Source organism: Pristiophorus japonicus, unplaced genomic scaffold (assembly GCF_044704955.1).
Source record: "Pristiophorus japonicus isolate sPriJap1 unplaced genomic scaffold, sPriJap1.hap1 HAP1_SCAFFOLD_901, whole genome shotgun sequence".
NCBI lineage: Eukaryota > Metazoa > Chordata > Chondrichthyes > Pristiophoridae > Pristiophorus > Pristiophorus japonicus.
The window spans coordinates 1-25,439 of record NW_027254826.1 but is presented as its reverse complement, the minus strand read 5'-3'; the positions used below and the strand labels follow the sequence as shown (position 1 = coordinate 25,439).

The 25,439-nt window shown below is 57.5% G+C and overlaps 1 protein-coding gene across 4 annotated transcripts in view; it reads right to left on the bottom strand.

Moving 5' to 3' along the window:
- LOC139257730 (uncharacterized) overlaps positions 1-21,632 on the bottom strand; it is a 138,523-nt gene extending 116,891 nt beyond the window's left edge. For all 4 annotated transcript variants that reach the window (XM_070874596.1, XM_070874597.1, XM_070874598.1 and 1 more), the window contains exons 1-3: positions 21,467-21,632; positions 21,113-21,208; positions 1,603-1,641 (exon numbers count right to left, since the gene is read on the bottom strand). In XM_070874596.1, the coding sequence (XP_070730697.1) occupies positions 1,603-1,641; positions 21,113-21,134 (61 nt within the window). In that variant the 5' untranslated portion in view covers positions 21,135-21,208; positions 21,467-21,632. The remainder of the gene's footprint in view (positions 1-1,602; positions 1,642-21,112; positions 21,209-21,466) is intronic.
- Positions 21,633-25,439: the final 3,807 nt, after the last annotated feature.

Here is a 25,439-nt window from a genome sequence, read left to right as displayed (position 1 = left end):
TGAAACGGACATTCAAAACTCGGTTGTCCCTCATCCACCCAGTCCTGACCGACATAGTTGAGGGCAAGCGCAAATCACAAAACGAGTACCATGACCGTAATTCGAGGGGGAGATGTACAGAAATAAATGATCCTGTATTCGTCCTCAATCACGCCATGGGGCCCAAATGGCTTGAGGGCACTGTAATTGACAAAGAGGGGAATAGGGTCATTGTGGTAAAACTCAACAATGGCCAGATATGCCGTAAGCATCTGGACCAAGTAAAAAAAAAGGTTCAGCATGGACACGGACACGGAGGAACCTGAAGAAGACCATGAGATGGAGCTCACAACACCGCCAGTGAACGAGCACCAAGAGCAATCAGAAGAATGCACAGTCCCTGCGGTCAGCCCGGACAGGCCGGAATCACCACAGGTGACAGACACTCACGTCAGTGTCCAACAACCAGAGCCCCAACTGCGGCGCTCCACGAGGGAGCGTAGACCACCTGAAAGACTAAACCTATGATCCCCAATAAGACATTGTGGGGGGGAGGTGATGTCATGTATGTAACCACAATGTAACACCACTGTATTACTGTACACACTCTACCTAGATGCACACCTTGACCACAAGGGGTGAACTTGTGGGAGTCACACCTTACCTGATCACACAGGTATATAAAGGGAGGTCCCACGCAGGGTCAGTGTCTTTGGAGTTCTGTGAATAAAGAGTTCAGGTCACAGAGTGACCTTGTCCCCAGAATGTGCCTCGTGTGGTTTCATACTGTAGAGTAAGGACTTTACACCATCCATGTCTCTGAGCCAGACAGGAGGGCGGGTATTACTACAGCCCTGTAGACCATGAGCTTGGTGGTAGATTTGAGGGCCAGCTCTTCAAACACTCGAACACTCTCTTCCTCAGGCGGCCGAAGGCTGCACTGGCGCACTGGAGGCGGTGTTGAATCTCCGCATCAATGCCTGCCCTTGTTGATGGGAGGCTCCCGAGGTATGGGAAATGGTCCACGTTGTCCAGGGCCGTACCGTGGATCTTGATGACTGGGGGGCAGTGCTGTGCGGCGAGGACAGGCTGGTGGAGGACCTTAGTCTTACGCATATTCAGTCTATTGAGTTGGTGCATACACAACAGGGCTTGACAGGGTAGATGCAGGGAGGGTGTTTCCCCCCCCAGGCTGGGGAGTCTAGAACCAGGGGTCACACAGTCTCAGGATAAGGGGTCGGCCATTGAGGACTGAGATGAGGAGGGATTTCTTCACTCGGAGGGAGGTGAATCTTTGGAATTCTCTGCCGCAGAGGGCTGTGGGGGCTCAGTCGTTGAGTATATTCAAGGCTGAGATCGAGAGATTTTTGGATACTAAGGGAATCGAGGGATCGGGCGGGAAATTGGAGTTGAGGTCGAAGATCAGTCGCGATCTGATTGAATGGCGGAGCAGGCTCGAGGGGCCGAATGGCCGACTCCTGGTCCGAATCCATATCGCCTTATAACGTGGGTCCCAGATAAACGATCAGAGGGGTGTCACAGTTAGAATGAAGATCACTATGAAAAGCTACAACAGACAAGTATGCTCGACAGTATTAAGTCCAAGATGAAAAAAATACTTACATTCATTTCCGGCCCTGAAGAGCCAGGTAATTGGGTGTTCTGAAACAACAATGGACACTCGGGTCAGTACCAGAAGTGAGAGTCAGTGTGTGTGGGACCTGTACCCCAGTGAGAGTCAGTGTGTGTGGGACCCGTACCCCAGTGAGAGTCAGTGTGTGTGGGACTGTACCCCAGTGAGAGTCAGTGTGTGTGGGACTGTACCCCAGTGAGAGTCAGTGTGTGTGGGACTGTACCCCAGTGAGAGTCAGTGTGTGTGGGACTGTACCCCAGTGAGAGTCAGTGTGTGTGGGACCCGTACCCCAGTGAGAGTCAGTGTGTGTGGGACCTGTACCCCAGTGAGAGTCAGTGTGTGTGGGACCGGTACCCCAGTGAGAGTCAGTGTGTGTGGGACTGTACCCCAGTGAGAGTCAGTGTGTGTGGGACCTGTACCCCAGTGAGAGTCAGTGTGTGTGGGACCCGTACCCCAGTGAGAGTCAGTGTGTGTGGGACCCGTACCCCAGTGAGAGTCAGTGTGTGTGGGACTGCACCCCAGTGAGAGTCAGTGTGTGTGGGACCCGTACCCCAGTGAGAGTCAGTGTGTGTGGGACTGTACCCCAGTGAGAGTCAGTGTGTGTGGGACCTGTAACCCAGTGAGAGTCAGTGTGTGTGGGACCCGTACCCCAGTGAGAGTCAGTGTGTGTGGGACCCGTACCCCAGTGAGAGTCAGTGTGTGTGGGACTGTACCCCAGTGAGAGTCAGTGTGTGTGGGACTGTACCCCAGTGAGAGTCAGTGTGTGTGGGACTGTACCCCAGTGAGAGTCAGTGTGTGTGGGACCCGTACCCCAGTGAGAGTCAGTGTGTGTGGGACTGTACCCCAGTGAGAGTCAGTGTGTGTGAGACCCGTACCCCAGTGAGAGTCAGTGTGTGTGGGACCTGTACCCCAGTGAGAGTCAGTGTGTGTGGCACTGTACCCCAGTGAGAGTCAGTGTGTGTGGGACCCGTACCCCAGTGAGAGTCAGTGTGTGTGGGACCCGTACCCCAGTGAGAGTCAGTGTGTGTGGGATCCGTACCCCAGTGAGAGTCAGTGTGTGTAGGACCCGTACCCCAGTGAGAGTCAGTATGTGTGGGACCCGTACCCCAGTGAGAGTCAGTGTGTGTGGGACCTGTACCCCAGTGAGAGTCAGTGTGTGTGGGACTGTACCCCAGTGAGAGTCAGTGTGTGTGGGACCCGTACCCCAGTGAGAGTCAGTGAGTGTGGGACCCGTACCCCAGTGAGAGTCAGTGTGTGTGGGACCCGTACCCCAGTGAGAGTCAGTGTGTGTGGGACATGTACCCCAGTGAGAGTCAGTGTGTGTGGGACTGTACCCCAGTGAGAGTCAGTGTGTCTGGGACCTGTACCCCAGTGAGAGTCAGTGTGTGTGGGACCCGTACCCCAGTGAGAGTCAGTGTGTGTGGGACTGTACCCCAGTGAGAGTCAGTGTGTGTGGGACTGTACCCCAGCGAGAGTCAGTGTGTGTGTGACTGTACCCTAGTGAGAGTCAGTGTGTGTGGGACTGTACCCCAGTGAGAGTCAGTGTGTGTGGGACTGTACCCCAGTGAGAGTCAATGTGTGTGGGACTGTACCCCAGTGAGAGTCAGTGTGTGTGGGACCTGTACCCCAGTGAAAGTCAGTGTGTGTGGGACCCGTACCCCAGTGAGAGTCAGTGTGTGTGGGACCTGTACCCCAGTGAGAGTCAGTGTGTGTGGGACCCGTACCCCAGTGAGAGTCAGTGTGTGTGGGACCTGTACCCCAGTGAGAGTCAATGTGTGTGGGACTGTACCCCAGTGAGAGTCAGTGTGTGTGGGACTGTATCCCAGTGAGAGTCAGTGTGTGTGGGACCTGTACCCCAGTGAGAGTCAGTGTGTGTGGGACTGTACCCCAGTGAGAGTCTGTGTGTGTGGGACCCGTACCCCAGTGAGAGTCAGTGTGTGTGGGAACCGTACCCCAGTGAGAGTCAGTGTGTGTGGGACCCGTACCCCAGTGAGAGTCAGTGTGTGTGTGACTGTACCCCAGTGAGAGTCAGTGTGTGTGGGACTGTACCCCAGTGAGAGTCAGTGTGTGTGGGACCCGTACCCCAGTGAGAGTCAGTGTGTGTGGGACTGTACCCCAGTGAGAGTCAGTGTGTGTGGGACTGTACCCCAGTGAGAGTCAGTGTGTGTGGGACTGTACCCCAGTGAGAGTCAGTGTGTGTGGGACTGTACCCCAGTGAGAGTAGGTGTGTGTGGGTCTGTACCCCAGTGAGAGTCAGTGTGTGTGGGACCCATACCCCAGTGAGAGTCAGTGTCTGTGGGACCCGTACCCCAGTGAGAGTCAGTGTGTGTGGGACTGTACCCCAGTGAGAGTCAGTGTGTGTGGGACCCGTACCCCAGTGAGAGTCAGTGTGTGTGGGACCCGTACCCCAGTGAGAGTCAGTGTGTGTGGGACCCATACCCCAGTGAGAGTCAGTGTGTGTGGGACTGTACCCCAGTGAGAGTCAGTGTGTGTGGGACCCGTACCCCAGTGAGAGTCAGTGTGTGGGTCTGTACCCCAGTAAGAGTCAGTGTGTGTGGGACCCATACCCCAGTGAGAGTCAGTGTGTGTGGGACCCGTACCCCAGTGAGAGTCAGTGTGTGTGGGACCCATACCCCAGTGAGAGTCAGTGTGTGTGGGACCCGTACCCCAGTGAGAGTCAGTGTGTGTGGGACTGTACCCCAGTGAGAGTCAGTGTGTGTGCGACCCGTACCCCAGTGAGAGTCAGTGTGTGTGGGACCTGTACCCCAGTGAGAGTCAGTGTGAGTGGGACTGTACTCCAGTGAGAGTCAGTGTGTGTGGGACCCGTACTCCAGTGAGAGTCAGTGTGTGTGGGACCCGTACCCCAGTGAGAGTCAATGTGTGTGGGACTGTACCCCAGTGAGAGTAGGTGTGTGTGGGTCTGTACCCCAGTGAGAGTCAGTGTGTGTGGGACCCATACCCCAGTGAGAGTCAGTGTCTGTGGGACCCGTACCCCAGTGAGAGTCAGTGTGTGTGGGACTGTACCCCAGTGAGAGTCAGTGTGTGTGGGACTGTACCCCAGTGAGAGTCAGTGTGTGTGGGACCCGTACCCCAGTGAGAGTCAGTGTGTGTGGGACCCATACCCCAGTGAGAGTCAGTGTGTGTGGGACCCGTACCCCAGTGAGAGTCAGTGTGTGTGGGACCCGTACCCCAGTGAGAGTCAGTGTGTGTGGGACCCATACCCCAGTGAGAGTCAGTGTGTGTGGGACTGTACCCCAGTGAGAGTCAGTGTGTTTGGGACTGTACCCCAGTGAGAGTCAGTGTGTGTGGGACCCGTACCCCAGTGAGAGTCAGTGTGTGTGGGACCCATACCCCAGTGAGAGTCAGTGTGTGTGGGACCCGTACCCCAGTGAGAGTCAGTGTGTGTGGGACCCATACCCCAGTGAGAGTCAGTGTGTGTGGGACCCATACCCCAGTGAGAGTCAGTGTGTGTGGGACTGTACCCCAGTGAGAGTCAGTGTGTGTGGGACCCATACCCCAGTGAGAGTCAGTGTGTGGGTCTGTACCCCAGTAAGAGTCAGTGTGTGTGGGACCCATACCCCAGTGAGAGTCAGTGTGTGTGGGACCCGTACCCCAGTGAGAGTCAGTGTGTGTGGGACCCATACCCCAGTGAGAGTCAGTGTGTGTGGGACCCGTACCCCAGTGAGAGTCAGTGTGTGTGGGACTGTACCCCAGTGAGAGTCAGTGTGTGTGCGACCCGTACCCCAGTGAGAGTCAGTGTGTGTGGGACCTGTACCCCAGTGAGAGTCAGTGTGAGTGGGACTGTACCCCAGTGAGAGTCAGTGTGTGTGGGACCCGTACCCCAGTGAGATTCAGTGTGTGTGGGACCCGTACCCCAGTGAGAGTCAGTGTGTGTGGGACTGTACCCCAGTGAGAGTCAGTGTGTGTGGGACTGTACCCCAGTGAGAGTCAGTGTGTGTGGGACTGTACCCCAGTGAGAGTAGGTGTGTGTGGGTCTGTACCCCAGTGAGAGTCAGTGTGTGTGGGACCCATACCCCAGTGAGAGTCAGTGTCTGTGGGACCCGTACCCCAGTGAGAGTCAGTGTGTGTGGGACTGTACCCCAGTGAGAGTCAGTGTGTGTGGGACTGTACCCCAGTGAGAGTCAGTGTGTGTGGGACCCGTACCCCAGTGAGAGTCAGTGTGTGTGGGACCCATACCCCAGTGAGAGTCAGTGTGTGTGGGACCCGTACCCCAGTGAGAGTCAGTGTGTGTGGGACCCGTACCCCAGTGAGAGTCAGTGTGTGTGGGACCCATACCCCAGTGAGAGTCAGTGTGTGTGGGACTGTACCCCAGTGAGAGTCAGTGTGTGTGGGACCCGTACCCCAGTGAGAGTCAGTGTGTGGGTCTGTACCCCAGTAAGAGTCAGTGTGTGTGGGACCCATACCCCAGTGAGAGTCAGTGTGTGTGGGACCCGTACCCCAGTGAGAGTCAGTGTGTGTGGGACCCATACCCCAGTGAGAGTCAGTGTGTGTGGGACCCGTACCCCAGTGAGAGTCAGTGTGTGTGGGACTGTACCCCAGTGAGAGTCAGTGTGTGTGCGACCCGTACCCCAGTGAGAGTCAGTGTGTGTGGGACCTGTACCCCAGTGAGAGTCAGTGTGAGTGGGACTGTACCCCAGTGAGAGTCAGTGTGTGTGGGACCCGTACCCCAGTGAGAGTCAGTGTGTGTGGGACCCGTACCCCAGTGAGAGTCAGTGTGTGTGGGACTGTACCCCAGTGAGAGTCAGTGTGTGTGGGACTGTACCCCAGTGAGAGTCAGTGTGTGTGGGACTGTACCCCAGTGAGAGTAGGTGTGTGTGGGTCTGTACCCCAGTGAGAGTCAGTGTGTGTGGGAACCATACCCCAGTGAGAGTCAGTGTCTGTGGGACCCGTACCCCAGTGAGAGTCAGTGTGTGTGGGACTGTAGCCCAGTGAGAGTCAGTGTGTGTGGGACTGTACCCCAGTGAGAGTCAGTGTGTGTGGGACCCGTACCCCAGTGAGAGTCAGTGTGTGTGGGACCCATACCCCAGTGAGAGTCAGTGTGTGTGGGACCCGTAACCCAGTGAGAGTCAGTGTGTGTGGGACCCGTACCCCAGTGAGAGTCAGTGTGTGTGGGACCCGTACCCCAGTGAGAGTCAGTGTGTGTGGGACTGTACCCCAGTGAGAGTCAGTGTGTGTGGGACCCGTACCCCAGTGAGAGTCAGTGTGTGGGTCTGTACCCCAGTAAGAGTCAGTATGTGTGGGACCCATACCCCAGTGAGAGTCAGTGTGTGTGGGACCCGTACCCCAGTGAGAGTCAGTGTGTGTGGGACCCAGACCCCAGTGAGAGTCAGTGTGTGTGGGACCCGTACCCCAGTGAGAGTCAGTGTGTGTGGGACTGTACCCCAGTGAGAGTCAGTGTGTGTGCGACCCGTACCCCAGTGAGAGTCAGTGTGTGTGGGACCTGTACCCTAGTGAGAGTCAGTGTGTGTGGGACTGTACCCCAGTGAGAGTCAGTGTGTGTGGGACCCGTACCCCAGTGAGAGTCAGTGTGTGTGGGACCCGTACCCCAGTGAGAGTCAGTGTGTGGGTCTGTACCCCAGTGAGAGTCAGTGTGTGTGGGACCCGTACCCCAGTGAGAGTCAGTGTGTGTGTGGGACCCGTACCCCAGTGAGAGTCAGTGTGTGTGGGACCTGTACCCCAGTGAGAGTCAGTGTGTGTGGGACCTGTACCCCAGTGAGAGTCAGTGTGTGTGGGACCCGTACCCCAGTGAGAGTCAGTGTGTGTGGGACCCGTACCCCAGTGAGAGTCAGTGTGTGTGGGACCCGTACCCAGTGAGAGTCAGTGTGTGTGGGACTGTACCCCAGTGAGAGTCAGTGTGTGTGGGACTGTACCCCAGTGAGTCAGTGTGTGTGGGACTGTACCCCAGTGAGAGTCAGTGTGTGTGGGACCCGTACCCCAGTGAGAGTCAGTGTGTGTGGGACCCGTACCCAGTGAGAGTCAGTGTGTGTGGGACTGTACCCCAGTGAGAGTCAGTGTGTGTGGGACCCGTACCCCAGTGAGAGTCAGTGTGTGTGGGACCCGTACCCAGTGAGAGTCAGTGTGTGTGGGACTGTACCCCAGTGAGAGTCAGTGTGTGTGGGACTGTACCCCAGTGAGAGTCAGTGTGTGTGGGACCAGTACCCCAGTGAGAGTCAGTGTGTGTGGGACCCGTACCCCAGTGAGAGTCAGTGTGTGTGGGACCCGTACCCCAGTGAGAGTCAGTGTGTGTGGGACTGTACCCCAGTGAGAGTCAGTGTGTGTTGACCCGTACCCCAGTGAGAGTCAGTGTGTGTGGGACTGTACCCCAGTGAGAGTCAGTGTGTGTGGGACTGTACCCCAGTGAGAGTCAGTGTGTGTGGGACCCGTACCCCAGTGAGTGTCAGTGTGTGTGTGGGACCCGTACCCCAGTGAGAGTCAGTGTGTGTGGGACTGTACCCCAGTGAGAGTCAGTGTGTGTGGGACTGTACCCCAGTGAGAGTCAGTGTGTGTGGGACTGTACCCCAGTGAGAGTCAGTGTGTGTGGGACCCGTACCCCAGTGAGAGTCAGTGTGTGTGGGACCCGTACCCCAGTGAGAGTCAGTGTGTGTGGGACCCGTACCCCAGTGAGAGTCAGTGTGTGTGGGACCCGTACCCCAGTGAGAGTCAGTGTGTGTGGGACCCGTACCCCAGTGAGAGTCAGTGTGTGTGGGACTGTACCCCAGTGAGAGTCAGTGTGTGTGGGACAGTACCCCAGTGAGAGTTAGTGTGTGTGGGTCTGTACCCCAGTGAGAGTCAGTGTGTGTGGGACCCATACCCCAGTGAGAGTCAGTGTCTGTGGGACTGTACCCCAGTGAGAGTCAATGTGTGTTGCACTGTACCCCAGTGAGAGTCAGTGTGTGTGGGACTGTACCCCAGTGAGAGTCAGTGTGTGTGGGACCCGTACCCCAGTGAGAGTCAGTGTGTGTGGTACCCATACCCCAGTGAGAGTCAGTGTGTGTGGGACTGTACCCCAGTGAGAGTCAGTGCGTGTGGGACTGTACCCCAGTGAGAGTCAGTGTGTGTGGGACCCGTACCCCAGTGAGAGTCAGTGTGTGTGGGACTGTACCCCAGTGAGAGTCAGTGTGTGTGGGACTGTACCCCAGTGAGAGTCAGTGTGTGTGGGTCTGTACCCCAGTGAGAGTCAGTGTGTGTGGAACTGTACCCCAGTGAGAGTCAGTGTGTGTGGGACCCGTACCCCAGTGATAATCAGTGTGTGTGGGACTCGTACCCCAGTGAGAATCAGTGTGTGTGTGGGACCCGTATCCCAGTGATAATCAGTATGTGTGGGACCTGTACCCCAGTGAGAATCAGTGTGTGTGTGGGATCCGTATCCCAGTGAGCGTCAGTGTGTGTGGGACCCGTACCCCAGTGATAATCAGTGTGTGTGGGACCCGTACCCCAGTGAGAATCAGTGTGTGTGTGGGACCCGTATCCCAGTGAGAGTCAGTGTGTGTGGGACCCGTACCCCAGTGAGAGTCAGTGTGTGTGGGACCCGTACCCCAGTGAGAGTCAGTGTGTGTGAGACCCATACCCCAGTGAGAGTCAGTGTGTGTGGTACCCGTACCCCAGTGAGAGTCAGTGTGTGTGGGACCCATACCCCAGTGAGAGTCAGTGTGTGTGGGACCCGTACCCCAGTGAGAGTCAGTGTGTGTGGGACCCGTACCCCAGTGAGAGTCAGTGTGTGTGGGACCCGTACCCCAGTGAGAGTCAGTGTGTGTGGGACCTGTACCCCAGTGAGAGTCAGTGTGTGTGGGGCCCGTACCCCAGTGAGAGTCAGTGTGTGTGGGACGCGTACCCCAGTGAGAGTCAGTGTGTGTGGGACTGTACCCCAGTGAGAGTAAGTGTGTTTGCGACCCGTACCCCAGTGAGAGTCAGTGTGTGTGGGACCTGTACTCCAGTGAGAGTCAGTGTGTGTGGGACTGTACCCCAGTGAGAGTCAGTGTGTGTGGGACCTGTACCCCAGTGAGAGTCAGTGTGTGTGGGACCCGTACCCCAGTGAGAGTCAGTGTGTGTGGGACCCATACCCCAGTGAGAGTCAGTGTGTGTGGGACTGTACCCCAGTGAGAGTCAGTGTGTGTGGGTCCTGTACCCCAGTGAGAGTCAGTGTGTGTGGGACCCGTACCCCAGTGAGAGTCAGTGTGTGTGGGACTGTACCCCAGTGAGAGTCAGTGTGTGTGGGACCCGTACCATAGTGAGAGTCAGTGTGTGTGGGACCCGTACCCCAGTGAGAGTCAGTGTGTGTGGGACTGTACCCCAGTGAGAGTCAGTGTGTATGGGACCCGTACCCCAGTGTGAGTCATTGTGTGTGGGACTGTACTCCAGTGAGACTCAGTGTGTGTGGGACCCGTACCCCAGTGAGAGTCAGTGTGTGGGTCTGTACCCCAGTGAGAGTCAGTGTGTGTGGGACCCGTACCCCAGTGCGAGTCGGTGTATGTGTGGGACCCGTACCCCAGTGAGAGTCAGTGTGTGTGGGACCCGTACCCCAGTGAGAGTCAGTGTGTGTGGGACTGTACCCCAGTGAGAGTCAGTGTGTGTGGGACCTGTACCCCAGTGAGAGTCAGTGTGTGTGGGACCCGTACCCCAGTGAGAGTCAGTGTGTGTGGGACCCGTACCCCAGTGAGTGTCAGTGTGTGTGGGACCCGTACCCAGTGAGAGTCAGTGTGTGTGGGACTGTACACCAGTGAGAGTCAGTGTGTGTGGGACTGTACCCAGTGAGAGTCTGTGTGTGTGGGACTGTACCCCAGTGAGAGTCAGTGTGTGTGGGACCAGTACCCCAATGAGAGTCAGTGTGTGTGGGACCTGTACCCCAGTGAGAGTCAGTGTGTGTCGGACCTGTACCCCAGTGAGAGTCAGTGTGTGTGGGTCCCGTACCCCAGTGAGAGTCAGTGTGTGTGTGACCCGTACCCCAGTGAGAGTCAGTGTGTGTGGGACTGTACCCCAGTGAGAGTCAGTGTGTGTGGGACCCGTACCCCAGTGAGAGTCAGTGTGTGTGGGACCCGTACCCAGTGAGAGTCAGTGTGTGTGGGACTGTACCCCAGTGAGAGTCAGTGTGTGTGGGACTGTACCCCAGTGAGAGTCAGTGTGTGTGGGACTGTACCCCAGTGAGAGTCAGTGTGTGTGGGACTGTACCCCAGTGAGAGTCAGTGTGTGTTGACCCGTACCCCAGTGAGAGTCAGTGTGTGTGGGACTGTACCCCAGTGAGAGTCAGTGTGTGTGGGACTGTACCCCAGTGAGAGTCAGTGTGTGTGGGACCCGTACCCCAGTGAGTGTCAGTGTGTGTGTGGGACCCGTACCCCAGTGAGAGTCAGTGTGTGTGGGACTGTACCCCAGTGAGAGTCAGTGTGTGTGGGACTGTACCCCAGCGAGAGTCAGTGTGTGTGGGACTGTACCCCAGTGAGAGTCAGTGTGTGTGGGACCCGTACCCCAGTGAGAGTCAGTGTGTGTGGGACCCGTACCCCAGTGAGAGTCAGTGTGTGTGGGACCCGTACCCCAGTGAGAGTCAGTGTGTGTGGGACCCGTACCCCAGTGAGAGTCAGTGTGTGTGGGACTGTACCCCAGTGAGAGTCAGTGTGTGTGGGACAGTACCCCAGTGAGAGTTAGTGTGTGTGGGTCTGTACCCCAGTGAGAGTCAGTGTGTGTGGGACCCATACCCCAGTGAGAGTCAGTGTCTGTGGGACTGTACCCCAGTGAGAGTCAATGTGTGTTGCACTGTACCCCAGTGAGAGTCAGTGTGTGTGGGACTGTACCCCCGTGAGAGTCAGTGTGTGTGGGACCCGTACCCCAGTGAGAGTCAGTGTGTGTGGTACCCATACCCCAGTGAGAGTCAGTGTGTGTGGGACTGTACCCCAGTGAGAGTCAGTGTGTGTGGGACTGTACCCCAGTGAGAGTCAATGTGTGTTGCACTGTACCCCAGTGAGAGTCAGTGTGTGTGGGACCCGTACCCCAGTGAGAGTCAGTGTGTGTGGGACTGTACCCCAGTGAGAGTCAGTGTGTGTGGGACTGTACCCCAGTGAGAGTCAGTGTGTGTGGGTCTGTACCCCAGTGAGAGTCAGTGTGTGTGGAACTGTACCCCAGTGAGAGTCAGTGTGTGTGGGACCCGTACCCCAGTGATAATCAGTGTGTGTGGGACTCGTACCCCAGTGAGAATCAGTGTGTGTGTGGGACCCGTATCCCAGTGATAATCAGTATGTGTGGGACCTGTACCCCAGTGAGAATCAGTGTGTGTGTGGGACCCGTATCCCAGTGAGCGTCAGTGTGTGTGGGACCCGTACCCCAGTGATAATCAGTGTGTGTGGGACCCGTACCCCAGTGAGAATCAGTGTGTGTGTGGGACCCGTATCCCAGTGAGAGTCAGTGTGTGGGTCTGTACCCCAGTAAGAGTCAGTATGTGTGGGACCCATACCCCAGTGAGAGTCAGTGTGTGTGGGACCCGTACCCCAGTGAGAGTCAGTGTGTGTGGGACCCAGACCCCAGTGAGAGTCAGTGTGTGTGGGACCCGTACCCCAGTGAGAGTCAGTGTGTGTGGGACTGTACCCCAGTGAGAGTCAGTGTGTGTGCGACCCGTACCCCAGTGAGAGTCAGTGTGTGTGGGACCTGTACCCTAGTGAGAGTCAGTGTGTGTGGGACTGTACCCCAGTGAGAGTCAGTGTGTGTGGGACCCGTACCCCAGTGAGAGTCAGTGTGTGTGGGACCCGTACCCCAGTGAGAGTCAGTGTGTGGGTCTGTACCCCAGTGAGAGTCAGTGTGTGTGGGACCCGTACCCCAGTGAGAGTCAGTGTGTGTGTGGGACCCGTACCCCAGTGAGAGTCAGTGTGTGTGGGACCTGTACCCCAGTGAGAGTCAGTGTGTGTGGGACCTGTACCCCAGTGAGAGTCAGTGTGTGTGGGACCCGTACCCCAGTGAGAGTCAGTGTGTGTGGGACCCGTACCCCAGTGAGAGTCAGTGTGTGTGGGACCCGTACCCAGTGAGAGTCAGTGTGTGTGGGACTGTACCCCAGTGAGAGTCAGTGTGTGTGGGACTGTACCCCAGTGAGTCAGTGTGTGTGGGACTGTACCCCAGTGAGAGTCAGTGTGTGTGGGACCCGTACCCCAGTGAGAGTCAGTGTGTGTGGGACCCGTACCCAGTGAGAGTCAGTGTGTGTGGGACTGTACCCCAGTGAGAGTCAGTGTGTGTGGGACCCGTACCCCAGTGAGAGTCAGTGTGTGTGGGACCCGTACCCAGTGAGAGTCAGTGTGTGTGGGACTGTACCCCAGTGAGAGTCAGTGTGTGTGGGACTGTACCCCAGTGAGAGTCAGTGTGTGTGGGACCAGTACCCCAGTGAGAGTCAGTGTGTGTGGGACCCGTACCCCAGTGAGAGTCAGTGTGTGTGGGACCCGTACCCCAGTGAGAGTCAGTGTGTGTGGGACTGTACCCCAGTGAGAGTCAGTGTGTGTTGACCCGTACCCCAGTGAGAGTCAGTGTGTGTGGGACTGTACCCCAGTGAGAGTCAGTGTGTGTGGGACTGTGCCCCAGTGAGAGTCAGTGTGTGTGGGACCCGTACCCCAGTGAGTGTCAGTGTGTGTGTGGGACCCGTACCCCAGTGAGAGTCAGTGTGTGTGGGACTGTACCCCAGTGAGAGTCAGTGTGTGTGGGACTGTACCCCAGTGAGAGTCAGTGTGTGTGGGACTGTACCCCAGTGAGAGTCAGTGTGTGTGGGACCCGTACCCCAGTGAGAGTCAGTGTGTGTGGGACCCGTACCCCAGTGAGAGTCAGTGTGTGTGGGACCCGTACCCCAGTGAGAGTCAGTGTGTGTGGGACCCGTACCCCAGTGAGAGTCAGTGTGTGTGGGACCCGTACCCCAGTGAGAGTCAGTGTGTGTGGGACTGTACCCCAGTGAGAGTCAGTGTGTGTGGGACAGTACCCCAGTGAGAGTTAGTGTGTGTGGGTCTGTACCCCAGTGAGAGTCAGTGTGTGTGGGACCCATACCCCAGTGAGAGTCAGTGTCTGTGGGACTGTACCCCAGTGAGAGTCAATGTGTGTTGCACTGTACCCCAGTGAGAGTCAGTGTGTGTGGGACTGTACCCCAGTGAGAGTCAGTGTGTGTGGGACCCGTACCCCAGTGAGAGTCAGTGTGTGTGGTACCCATACCCCAGTGAGAGTCAGTGTGTGTGGGACTGTACCCCAGTGAGAGTCAGTGCGTGTGGGACTGTACCCCAGTGAGAGTCAGTGTGTGTGGGACCCGTACCCCAGTGAGAGTCAGTGTGTGTGGGACTGTACCCCAGTGAGAGTCAGTGTGTGTGGGACTGTACCCCAGTGAGAGTCAGTGTGTGTGGGTCTGTACCCCAGTGAGAGTCAGTGTGTGTGGAACTGTACCCCAGTGAGAGTCAGTGTGTGTGGGACCCGTACCCCAGTGATAATCAGTGTGTGTGGGACTCGTACCCCAGTGAGAATCAGTGTGTGTGTGGGACCCGTATCCCAGTGATAATCAGTATGTGTGGGACCTGTACCCCAGTGAGAATCAGTGTGTGTGTGGGATCCGTATCCCAGTGAGCGTCAGTGTGTGTGGGACCCGTACCCCAGTGATAATCAGTGTGTGTGGGACCCGTACCCCAGTGAGAATCAGTGTGTGTGTGGGACCCGTATCCCAGTGAGAGTCAGTGTGTGTGGGACCCGTACCCCAGTGAGAGTCAGTGTGTGTGGGACCCGTACCCCAGTGAGAGTCAGTGTGTGTGAGACCCATACCCCAGTGAGAGTCAGTGTGTGTGGTACCCGTACCCCAGTGAGAGTCAGTGTGTGTGGGACCCATACCCCAGTGAGAGTCAGTGTGTGTGGGACCCGTACCCCAGTGAGAGTCAGTGTGTGTGGGACCCGTACCCCAGTGAGAGTCAGTGTGTGTGGGACCCGTACCCCAGTGAGAGTCAGTGTGTGTGGGACCTGTACCCCAGTGAGAGTCAGTGTGTGTGGGGCCCGTACCCCAGTGAGAGTCAGTGTGTGTGGGACGCGTACCCGAGTGAGAGTCAGTGTGTGTGGGACTGTACCCCAGTGAGAGTAAGTGTGTTTGCGACCCGTACCCCAGTGAGAGTCAGTGTGTGTGGGACCTGTACTCCAGTGAGAGTCAGTGTGTGTGGGACTGTACCCCAGTGAGAGTCAGTGTGTGTGGGACCTGTACCCCAGTGAGAGTCAGTGTGTGTGGGACCCGTACCCCAGTGAGAGTCAGTGTGTGTGGGACCCATACCCCAGTGAGAGTCAGTGTGTGTGGGACTGTACCCCAGTGAGAGTCAGTGTGTGTGGGACCTGTACCCCAGTGAGAGTCAGTGTGTGTGGGACCCGTACCCCAGTGAGAGTCAGTGTGTGTGGGACTGTACCCCAGTGAGAGTCAGTGTGTGTGGGACCCGTACCATAGTGAGAGTCAGTGTGTGTGGGACCCGTACCCCAGTGAGAGTCAGTGTGTGTGGGACTGTACCCCAGTGAGAGTCAGTGTGTATGGGACCCGTACCCCAGTGTGAGTCATTCTGTGTGGGACTGTACTCCAGTGAGACTCAGTGTGTGTGGGACCCGTACCCCAGTGAGAGTCAGTGTGTGGGTCTGTACCCCAGTGAGAGTCAGTGTGTGTGGGACCCGTACCCCAGTGCGAGTCGGTGTATGTGTGGGACCCGTACCCCAGTGAGAGTCAGTGTGTGTGGGACCCGTACCCCAGTGAGAGTCAGTGTGTGTGGGACTGTACCCCAGTGAGAGTCAGTGTGTGTGGGACCTGTACCCCAGTGAGAGTCAGTGTGTGTGGGACCCGTACCCCAGTGAGAGTCAGTGTGTGTGGGACCCGTACCCCAGTGAGTGTCAGTGTGTGTGGGACCCGTACCCAGTGAGAGTCAGTGTGTGTGGGACTGTACACCAGTGAGAGTCAGTGTGTGTGGGACTGTACCCAGTGAGAGTCTGTGTGTGTGGGACTGTACCCCAGTGAGAGTCAGTGTGTGTGGGACCAGTACCCCAATGAGAGTCAGTGTGTGTGGGACCTGTACCCCAGTGAGAGTCAGTGTGTGTGGGACCTGTACCCCAGTGAGAGTCAGTGTGTGTGGGTCCCGTACCCCAGTGAGAGTCAGTGTGTGTGTGACCCGTACCCCAGTGAGAGTCAGTGTGTGTGGGACTGTACCCCAGTGAGAGTCAGTGTGTGTGGGACCCGTACCCCAGTGAGAGTCAGTGTGTGTGGGACCCGTACCCAGTGAGAGTCAGTGTGTGTGGGACTGTACCCCAGTGAGAGTCAGTGTGTGTGGGACTGTACCCCAGTGAGAGTCAGTGTGTGTGGGACTGTACCCCAGTGAGAGTCAGTGTGTGTGGGACCCGTACCCCAGTGAGAGTCAGTGTGTGTGGGACCCGTACCCAGTGAGAGTCAGTGTGTGTGGGACTGTACCCCAGTGAGAGTCAGTGTGTGTGGGACCCGTACCCCAGTGAGAGTCAGTGTGTGTGGGACCCGTACCCAGTGAGAGTCAGTGTGTGTGGGACTGTACCCCAGTGAGAGTCAGTGTGTGTGGGACTGTACCCCAGTGAGAGTCAGTGTGTGTGGGACCAGTACCCCAGTGAGAGTCAGTGTGTGTGGGACCCGTACCCCAGTGAGAGTCAGTGTGTGTGGGACCCATACCCCAGTGAGAGTCAGTGTGTGTGGGACTGTACCCCAGTGAGAGTCAGTGTGTGTGGGACTGTACCCCAGTGAGATTCAGTGTGTGTGGGACTGTACCCCAGTGAGATTCAGTATGTGTGGGACTGTACCCCAGTGAGAGTCAGTGTGTGTGGGACCCATACCCCAGTGAGAGTCAGTGTGTGTGGGACCTGTACCCCAGTGAGAGTCAGTGTGTGTTGACCCGTACCCCAGTGAGAGTCAGTGTGTGTGGGACTGTACCCCAGTGAGAGTCAGTGTGTGTGGGACTGTACCCCAGTGAGAGTCAGTGTGTGTGGGACCCGTACCCCAGTGAGTGTCAGTGTGTGTGTGGGACCCGTACCCCAGTGAGAGTCAGTGTGTGTGGGACTGTACCCCAGTGAGAGTCAGTGTGTGTGGGACTGTACCCCAGTGAGAGTCAGTGTGTGTGGGACTGTACCCCAGTGAGAGTCAGTGTGTGTGGGACCCGTACCCCAGTGAGAGTCAGTGTGTGTGGGACCCGTACCCCAGTGAGAGTCAGTGTGTGTGGGACCCGTACCCCAGTGAGAGTCAGTGTGTGTGGGACCCGTACCCCAGTGAGAGTCAGTGTGTGTGGGACTGTACCCCAGTGAGAGTCAGTGTGTGTGGGACAGTACCCCAGTGAGAGTTAGTGTGTGTGGGTCTGTACCCCAGTGAGAGTCAGTGTGTGTGGGACCCATACCCCAGTGAGAGTCAGTGTCTGTGGGACTGTACCCCAGTGAGAGTCAATGTGTGTTGCACTGTACCCCAGTGAGAGTCAGTGTGTGTGGGACTGTACCCCCGTGAGAGTCAGTGTGTGTGGGACCCGTACCCCAGTGAGAGTCAGTGTGTGTGGTACCCATACCCCAGTGAGAGTCAGTGTGTGTGGGACTGTACCCCAGTGAGAGTCAGTGTGTGTGGGACTGTACCCCAGTGAGAGTCAATGTGTGTTGCACTGTACCCCAGTGAGAGTCAGTGTGTGTGGGACCCGTACCCCAGTGAGAGTCAGTGTGTGTGGGACTGTACCCCAGTGAGAGTCAGTGTGTGTGGGACTGTACCCCAGTGAGAGTCAGTGTGTGTGGGTCTGTACCCCAGTGAGAGTCAGTGTGTGTGGAACTGTACCCCAGTGAGAGTCAGTGTGTGTGGGACCCGTACCCCAGTGATAATCAGTGTGTGTGGGACTCGTACCCCAGTGAGAATCAGTGTGTGTGTGGGACCCGTATCCCAGTGATAATCAGTATGTGTGGGACCTGTACCCCAGTGAGAATCAGTGTGTGTGTGGGACCCGTATCCCAGTGAGCGTCAGTGTGTGTGGGACCCGTACCCCAGTGATAATCAGTGTGTGTGGGACCCGTACCCCAGTGAGAATCAGTGTGTGTGTGGGACCCGTATCCCAGTGAGAGTCAGTGTGTGTGGGACCCGTACCCCAGTGAGAGTCAGTGTGTGTGGGACCCGTACCCCAGTGAGAGTCAGTGTGTGTGAGACCCATACCCCAGTGAGAGTCAGTGTGTGTGGTACCCGTACCCCAGTGAGAGTCAGTGTGTGTGGGACCCATACCCCAGTGAGAGTCAGTGTGTGTGGGACCCGTACCCCAGTGAGAGTCAGTGTGTGTGGGACCCGTACCCCAGTGAGAGTCAGTGTGTGTGGGACCCGTACCCCAGTGAGAGTCAGTGTGTGTGGGACCTGTACCCCAGTGAGAGTCAGTGTGTGTGGGGCCCGTACCCCAGTGAGAGTCAGTGTGTGTGGGACGCATACCCCAGTGAGAGTCAGTGTGTGTGGGACTGTACCCCAGTGAGAGTAAGTGTGTTTGCGACCCGTACCCCAGTGAGAGTCAGTGTGTGTGGGACCTGTACTCCAGTGAGAGTCAGTGTGTGTGGGACTGTACCCCAGTGAGAGTCAGTGTGTGTGGGACCTGTACCCCAGTGAGAGTCAGTGTGTGTGGGACCCGTACCCCAGTGAGAGTCAGTGTGTGTGGGACCCATACCCCAGTGAGAGTCAGTGTGTGTGGGACTGTACCCCAGTGAGAGTCAGTGTGTGTGGGACCTGTACCCCAGTGAGAGTCAGTGTGTGTGGGACCCGTACCCCAGTGAGAGTCAGTGTGTGTGGGACTGTACCCCAGTGAGAGTCAGTGTGTGTGGGACCCGTACCTTAGTGAGAGTCAGTGTGTGTGGGACCCGTACCCCAGTGAGAGTCAGTGTGTGTGGGACTGTACCCCAGTGAGAGTCAGTGTGTATGGGACCCGTACCCCAGTGAGAGTCATTGTGTGTGGGACTGTACTCCAGTGAGACTCAGTGTGTGTGGGACCCGTACCCCAGTGAGAGTCAGTGTGTGGGTCTGTACCCCAGTGAGAGTCAGTGTGTGTGGGACCCGTACCCCAGTGAGAGTCAGTGTGTGTGGGACCCGTACCCCAGTGAGAGTCAGTGTGTGTGGGACTGTACCCCAGTGAGAGTCAGTGTGTGTGGGACTGTACCCCAGTGAGAGTCAGTGTGTGTGGGACCCGTACCCCAGTGAGAGTCAGTGTGTGTGGGAACCGTACCCCAGTGAGAGTCAGTGTGTGTGAGACCCATACCCCAGTGAGAGTCAGTGTGTGTGGGACCCGTACCCCAGTGAGAGTCAGTGTGTGTGGGACCCATACCCCAGTGAGAGTCAGTGTGTGTGGAACCCGTACCCCAGTGAGAGTCAGTGTGTGTGGGACCCATACCCCAGTGAGAGTCAGTGTGTGTGGGACTGTACCCCAGTGAGAGTCAGTGTGTGTGGGACTGTACCCCATTGAGAGTCAGTGTGTGTGGGGCCCGTACCCCAGTGAGAGTCATTGTGTGTGGGACGCGTACCCCAGTGAGCGTCAGTGTGTGTGGGACCCGTACCCCAGTGAGAGTCAGTGTGTGTGGGACCTGTACCCCAGTGAGAGTCAGTGTGTGTGGGACCCGTACCCCAGTGAGAGTCAGTGTGTGTGGGACCCGTACCCCAGTGAGAGTCAGTGTGTGTGGGACTGTACCCCAGTGAGATTCAGTGTGTGTGGGACCCGTACCCCAGTGAGAATCAGTGTGTGTGGGACTGTACTCCAGTGAGACTCAGTGTGTGTGGGACCCGTAACCCAGTGAGAGTCAGTGTGTGGGTCTGTACCCCAGTGAGAGTCAGTGTGTGTGGGACCCGTACCCCAGTGAGAGTCAGTGTGTGTGTGGGACCCGTACCCCAGTGAGAGTCAGTGTGTGTGGGACCCGTACCCCAGTGAGAGTCAGTGTGTGTGGGACTGTATCCCAGTGAGAGTCAGTGTGTGTGGGACCTGTACCCCAGTGAGAGTCAGTGTGTGTGGGACCCGTACCCCAGTGAGAGTCAGTGTTTGTGGGACCCGTACCCCAGTGAGAGTCAGTGTGTGTGGGACCCGTACCCCAGTGAGAGTCTGTGTGTGTGGGACTGTACCCCAGTGAGAGTCAGTGTGTGTGGGACTGTACCCCAGTGAGAGTCAGTGTGTGTTGGACCCGTACCCCAGTGAGAGTCAGTGTGTGTGGGACCCGTACCCAGTGAGAGTCAGTGTGTGTGGGACTGTACCCCAATGAGAGTCAGTGTGTGTGGGACTGTACCCCAGTGAGAGTCAGTGTGTGTGGGACCCGTACCCCAGTGAGAGTCAGTGTGTGTGGGACCCGTACCCAGTGAGAGTCAGTGTGTGTGGGACTGTACCCCAGTGAGAGTCAGTGTGTGTGGGACTGTACCCCAGTGAGAGTCAGTGTGTGTGGGACCCGTACCCCAGTGAGAGTCAGTGTGTGTGGGACCAGTACCCCAGTGAGAGTCAGTGTGTGTGGGACCCGTACCCCAGTGAGAGTCAGTGTGTGTGGGACCCGTACCCAGTGAGAGTCAGCGTGTGTGGGACCCGTACCCCAGTGAGAGTCAGTGTGTGTGGGACTGTACCCCAGCGAGAGTCAGTGTGTGTGGGACTGTACTCGAGTGAGAGTCAGTGTGTGTGGGACTGTACCCCAGTGAGAGTCAGTGTGTGTGGGACCCGTACCCCAGTGAGAGTCAGTGTGTGTGGGACTGTACCCCAGTGAGAGTCAGTGTGTGTGGGACCCGTGCCCCAGTGAGAGTCAGTGTGTGTGGGACCCTTACCCCAGTGAGAGTCAGTGTGTGTGGGACTGTACCCCAGTGAGAGTCAGTGTGTGTGGGACCTGTACCCAGTGAGAGTCAGTGTGTGTGGGACCCTTACCCCAGTGAGAGTCAGTGTGTGTGGGACCCGTACCCCAGTGAGAGTCATTGTGTGTGGGACCCGTACCCGAGTGCGAGTCAGTGTGTGTGGGACCCGTACCCCAGTGAGAGTCAGTGTGTGTGGGACTGTACCCCAGTGAGAGTCAGTGTGTGTGGGACTGTACCCCAGTGAGAGTCAGTGTGTGTGGGACCCGTACCCCAGTGAGAGTCAGTGTGTGTGGGACCCGTACCCCAGTGAGAGTCAGTGTGTGTGGGACCCGTACTCCAGTGAGAGTCAGTGTGTGTGGGACTGTACCCCAGTGAGAGTCAGTGTGTGTGCGACCCGTACCCCAGTGAGAGTCAGTGTGTGTGGGACCCGTACCCCAGTGAGAGTCAGTGTGTGTGGGACTGTACTCCAGTGACAGTCAGCGTGTGTGGGACCCGTACCCCAGTGAGAGTCAGTGTGTGTGGGACTGCACCCCAGTGAGAGTCAGTGTGTGTGGGACTGTACCCCAGTGAGAGTCAGTGTGTGTGGGACTGTACCCCAGTGAGAGTCAGTGTGTGTGGGACTGTACCCCAGTGAGAGTCAGCGTGTGTGGGACCCGTACCCCAGTGAGAGTCAGTGTGTGTGGGACATTTCGTACCTGAGGTCATGTTATCCATCATTAACTCTTGGCTGTGGCGTCGTGAGTGTTGCAATGGGCTCCTTCTGATGGAGGCTTTGTTGGGGCGTGTTGAAGCTGCGAGAGAGAGCAAGCAAATCTTTATGAACGATGGTGGCGATCAGCTTGTCAGTCAAAGAAAGAATAAACTCACATCACTAAAAAACAGATGATGTGGGTCATTATCACATCCCTGTGTGTGGGCGCAAATTGGCGTTTCCCACATTACAACAGTGAGCGCACTCCAAAAAAAGTGCTTCATTTGCTGTGAAGCGCTTTGAGATCGTGAGAGACGTGATGGATACCAGTCTGCTTTCATTTTCAACCCTATCTCACCTCCCTCTCTCTACTCCACCACCCCGTTTTCCAAACATCTCTTTCTTTCCATTTGCTGTCCATCTCCGTCTTATATTCTGGGCCTTGGTGAGGCCACACCTGGAATATTGTGTTCAGTTTTGGTCTCCTAATCTGAGGAAGGACATTCTTGCTATTGAGGGAGTGCAGCGAAGGTTCACCAGACTGATTCCCGGGATGGCAGGACTGACATATGAGGAGAGACTGGATCGACAAGGCCTGTATTCACTGGAATTGAGAAGAATGAGAGGGGATCTCATAGAAACATATAAGATTCTGACGGGACTGGAAAGGTTAGATGCAGGAAGAATGTTCCCAATGTTGGGGAAGTCCAGAACCAGGGGTCACAGTCTAAGGATAAGGGGTAAGCCATTTAGGACCGAGATGAGGAGAAACTTCTTCACTCAGAGAATTGTGAACCTGTGGAATTCTCTACCACAGAAAGTTGTTGAGACCAGTTCGTTGGATATATTCAAAAGGGAGTTAGATGTGGCCCTTACGGCTAAAGGGATCAAGGGGTATGGAGAGAAAGCAGGAAAGGGGTACTGAGGGAATGATCAGCCATGATCATATTGAATGGTGGTGCAGGCTCGAAGGGCCGAATGGCCTACTCCTGCTCCTATTTTCTATGTTTCTATGAAAGTGCGATCGCCAATCCCGTGGCTGGTATCAACCGGGCCGTCCAGATGGAGAGAATCGCGCGACCCACGCAAGCCAACAAACATAACAACATCAGAAAGCAGGAGTCGGCCATTCGAGCCTGCTCCGCCATTCAATGAGATCACGGCTGATCTTCCAACCTCAACTCCACCTTCCCGCCCGATCCCTCGATTCGCCAAGACTCCAAATAATCTATCGACCTCAGCCTTGAATATACTCAACGACTGAGCCTGCACAGCCCTCTGGGGCAGGGAATCCCAAAGATTCACCCCCCTCTGAGTGAAGAAATTCCTCCTCATCTCAGTCCTCAATGGCCAACCCCTTATCCTGAGACTGTGTGAGCCCTGGTTCTAGACTCCCCAGTCCCGGGGGGAAAACACCCTCCCTGCATCTACCCTGTCAAGCCCCCTCACAATCTGGTGTGTTTCAATGGGATCACCTCTCATTCTTCGAAACCCCAGAGAGTATCGGCCCATTCTACACAATCTCTCCTCATAGGACAACCCTCTGATCAAAGGAATCAGTCTGGTGAACCTTCGCTGGCACAGTTCTGGTCTCCATAAACCTGGGTTCAACCCGCCCCTCACACTCCCCGCCCCTCACACTCCCCCCGCCCCTCACACTCCCCCCGCCCCTCACACTCCCCGCCCCCACACTCCCCGCCCCTCACACTCCCCGCCCCTCACACTTCCCGCCCCTCACACTCCCCGCCCCCACACTCCCCGCCCCTCACACTCCCCGCCCCTCACACTCCCCTCACCCTCCCATTCATACTCCCTCTCTCGCACAATCCCCGCCCCTCACACTCCCCGCCCCTCACACTCCCCGCCCCTCACACTCCCATTCATACTCCCTCTCCCGCACACTCCCTCCCCCTAACACTCACTTCCCCCTCACAATCCCCTCACTCCCTCACACTCCCTTCCCTCTCACACTCCCTTCCCCCTCAATCCCCTCACACTCCCTTCCCTCTCACAATCCCCTCACACTCCCTCCCCCTCAATCCCCTCACTCCCTCCCCCTCACAATCCCCTCACACTCCCTCCCCCTCACACTCCCTCCACCTCAATCCCCTCACACTCCCTCCCCCTCACAATCCCCTCACACTCACTCCCCCTCACACTTCCCTCACACTCCCTCCCCCTCACACTCCCTCCCCTCACACTCCCTCCCCCTCACACTCCCCTCACACTCCCTCCCCCTCACACTCCCTCCCCCTCACACTCCCTCCACCTCAATCCCCTCACACTCCCTCCCCCTCACAATCCCCTCACACTCACTCCCCCTCACACCTCCCTCACACTCCCTCCCCCTCACACTCCCTCCCCTCACACTTCCCTCACACTCCCTCCCCCTCACACTCCCTCCCCTCACACTTCCCTCACACTCCCCTCACACTCCCTCCCCCTCACACTCCCCTCACACTCCCTCCCCCTCACACACCCTCCCCCTCACTCCCCTCACACTCCCTCCCCCTCACACTCCCCTCACACTCCCAAACCCCTCACACTCCCTCCCCCCTCACACTCCCTCCCTCACACTCCCCTCCCCTCACACTCCCTCCCCTCACACTCCCCCTCACACTCCCTCCCCTCACACTCCCCCCTCCTCACACTCCCCTCCCCTCACACTCCCCTCACACTCCCTCCCCTCACACTCCCCCTCACACTCCCTCCCCTCACACTCCCCTCACACTCCCCCCTCCTCACACTCCCTTCCCCTCACACTCCCCTCACACACCCTCCCCCTCACTCCCCTCACACTCCCTCCCCCTCACACTCCCCTCACACTCCCAACCCCCTCACACTCCCTCCCCCTCACACTCCCTCCCCCCTCACACTCCCTCCCTCACACTCCCCTCCCCTCACACTCCCTCCCCTCACACTCCCCCTCACACTCCCTCCCCTCACACTCCCCCCTCCTCACACTCCCCTCCCCTCACACTCCCCTCACACTCCCTCCCCTCACACTCCCCCTCACACTCCCTCCCCTCACACTCCCCTCACACTCCCCCCTCCTCACACTCCCTCCCCTCACACTCCCTCCCCTCACACTCCCTACGCTCACACTCCCTCCCCTCACACTCCCTCCCCTCACACTAACCTTCACACTCACTCCCCTCACACTCCCTCCCTCACACTCCCCTCCCCTCATACTCCCCTCACACTCCCTCCCCTCACACTCCCCCTCACACTCCCTCCGCTCACACTCCCTCCCCTCACACTCCCTCCCCTCACACTAACCCTCACACTCACTCCCCTCACACTCCCTCCCTCACACTCCCCTCCCCTCATACTCCCCTCACACTCCCTCCCCTCACACTCCCCCTCACACTCCCTCCCCTCACACTCCCCTCACACTCACACTCCCCTCCCCTCACACTCCCTCCCCTCACACTCCCTCCCCTCACACTCCCTCCCCTCACACTCCCCTCACACTCCCTCCCCTCACACTCCCCCTCACACTCCCTCCCCTCACACTCCCCCCTCACACTAACCTTCACACTCACTCCCCTCACACTCCCCTCACACTCCCTCCCGTCACACTCCCCCTCACACTCCCTCCTCACACTAACCCTCACACTCACACCCCTCACACTCCTTCCCCTCACACTCCCTCCCCTCACACTCCCTCCCCCTCACACTCCCCTCACACTCCCTCCCCTCACACTCCCTACCCCTCACACTCCCCTCACACTCACTCCGCACACACTCCCCTCACACTCCCTCCCCTCACACTCCCTCCCCTCACACTCCCCCTCACACTCCCTCCCCTCACACTCCCCCTCACACTAACCCTCACACTCACTCCCCTCACACTCCCTCCCGTCACACTCCCCCTCACACTCCCTCCTCACACTAACCCTCACACTCACTCCCCTCACACTCCCTCCCCTCACACTCCCTCCCCTCACACTCCCTCCCCCTCACACTCCCCTCACACTCCCTCCCCCTCACACTCCCCTCACACTCACTCCCCACACACTCCCCTCACACTCCCTCCCCTCACACTCCCTCCCCTCACACTCCCCTCACACTCCCTCCCCCTCACACTCCCTCCCCTCACACTCCCTCCCCTCACACTCCCCCCCCTCACACTCCCTCCCCTCACACTCCCCCCTCACACTCCCTCCCCTCACACTCCCTCCCCCTCACACTCCCCTCACACTCCCTCCCCTCACACTCCCTCCCCCTCACACTCCCTCCCCTCACACTCCCTCCCCCTCACACTCCCCCCCTCACACTCCCTCCCCTCACACTCCCTCCCCTCACACTCCCCTCAGACTCCCTCCCCT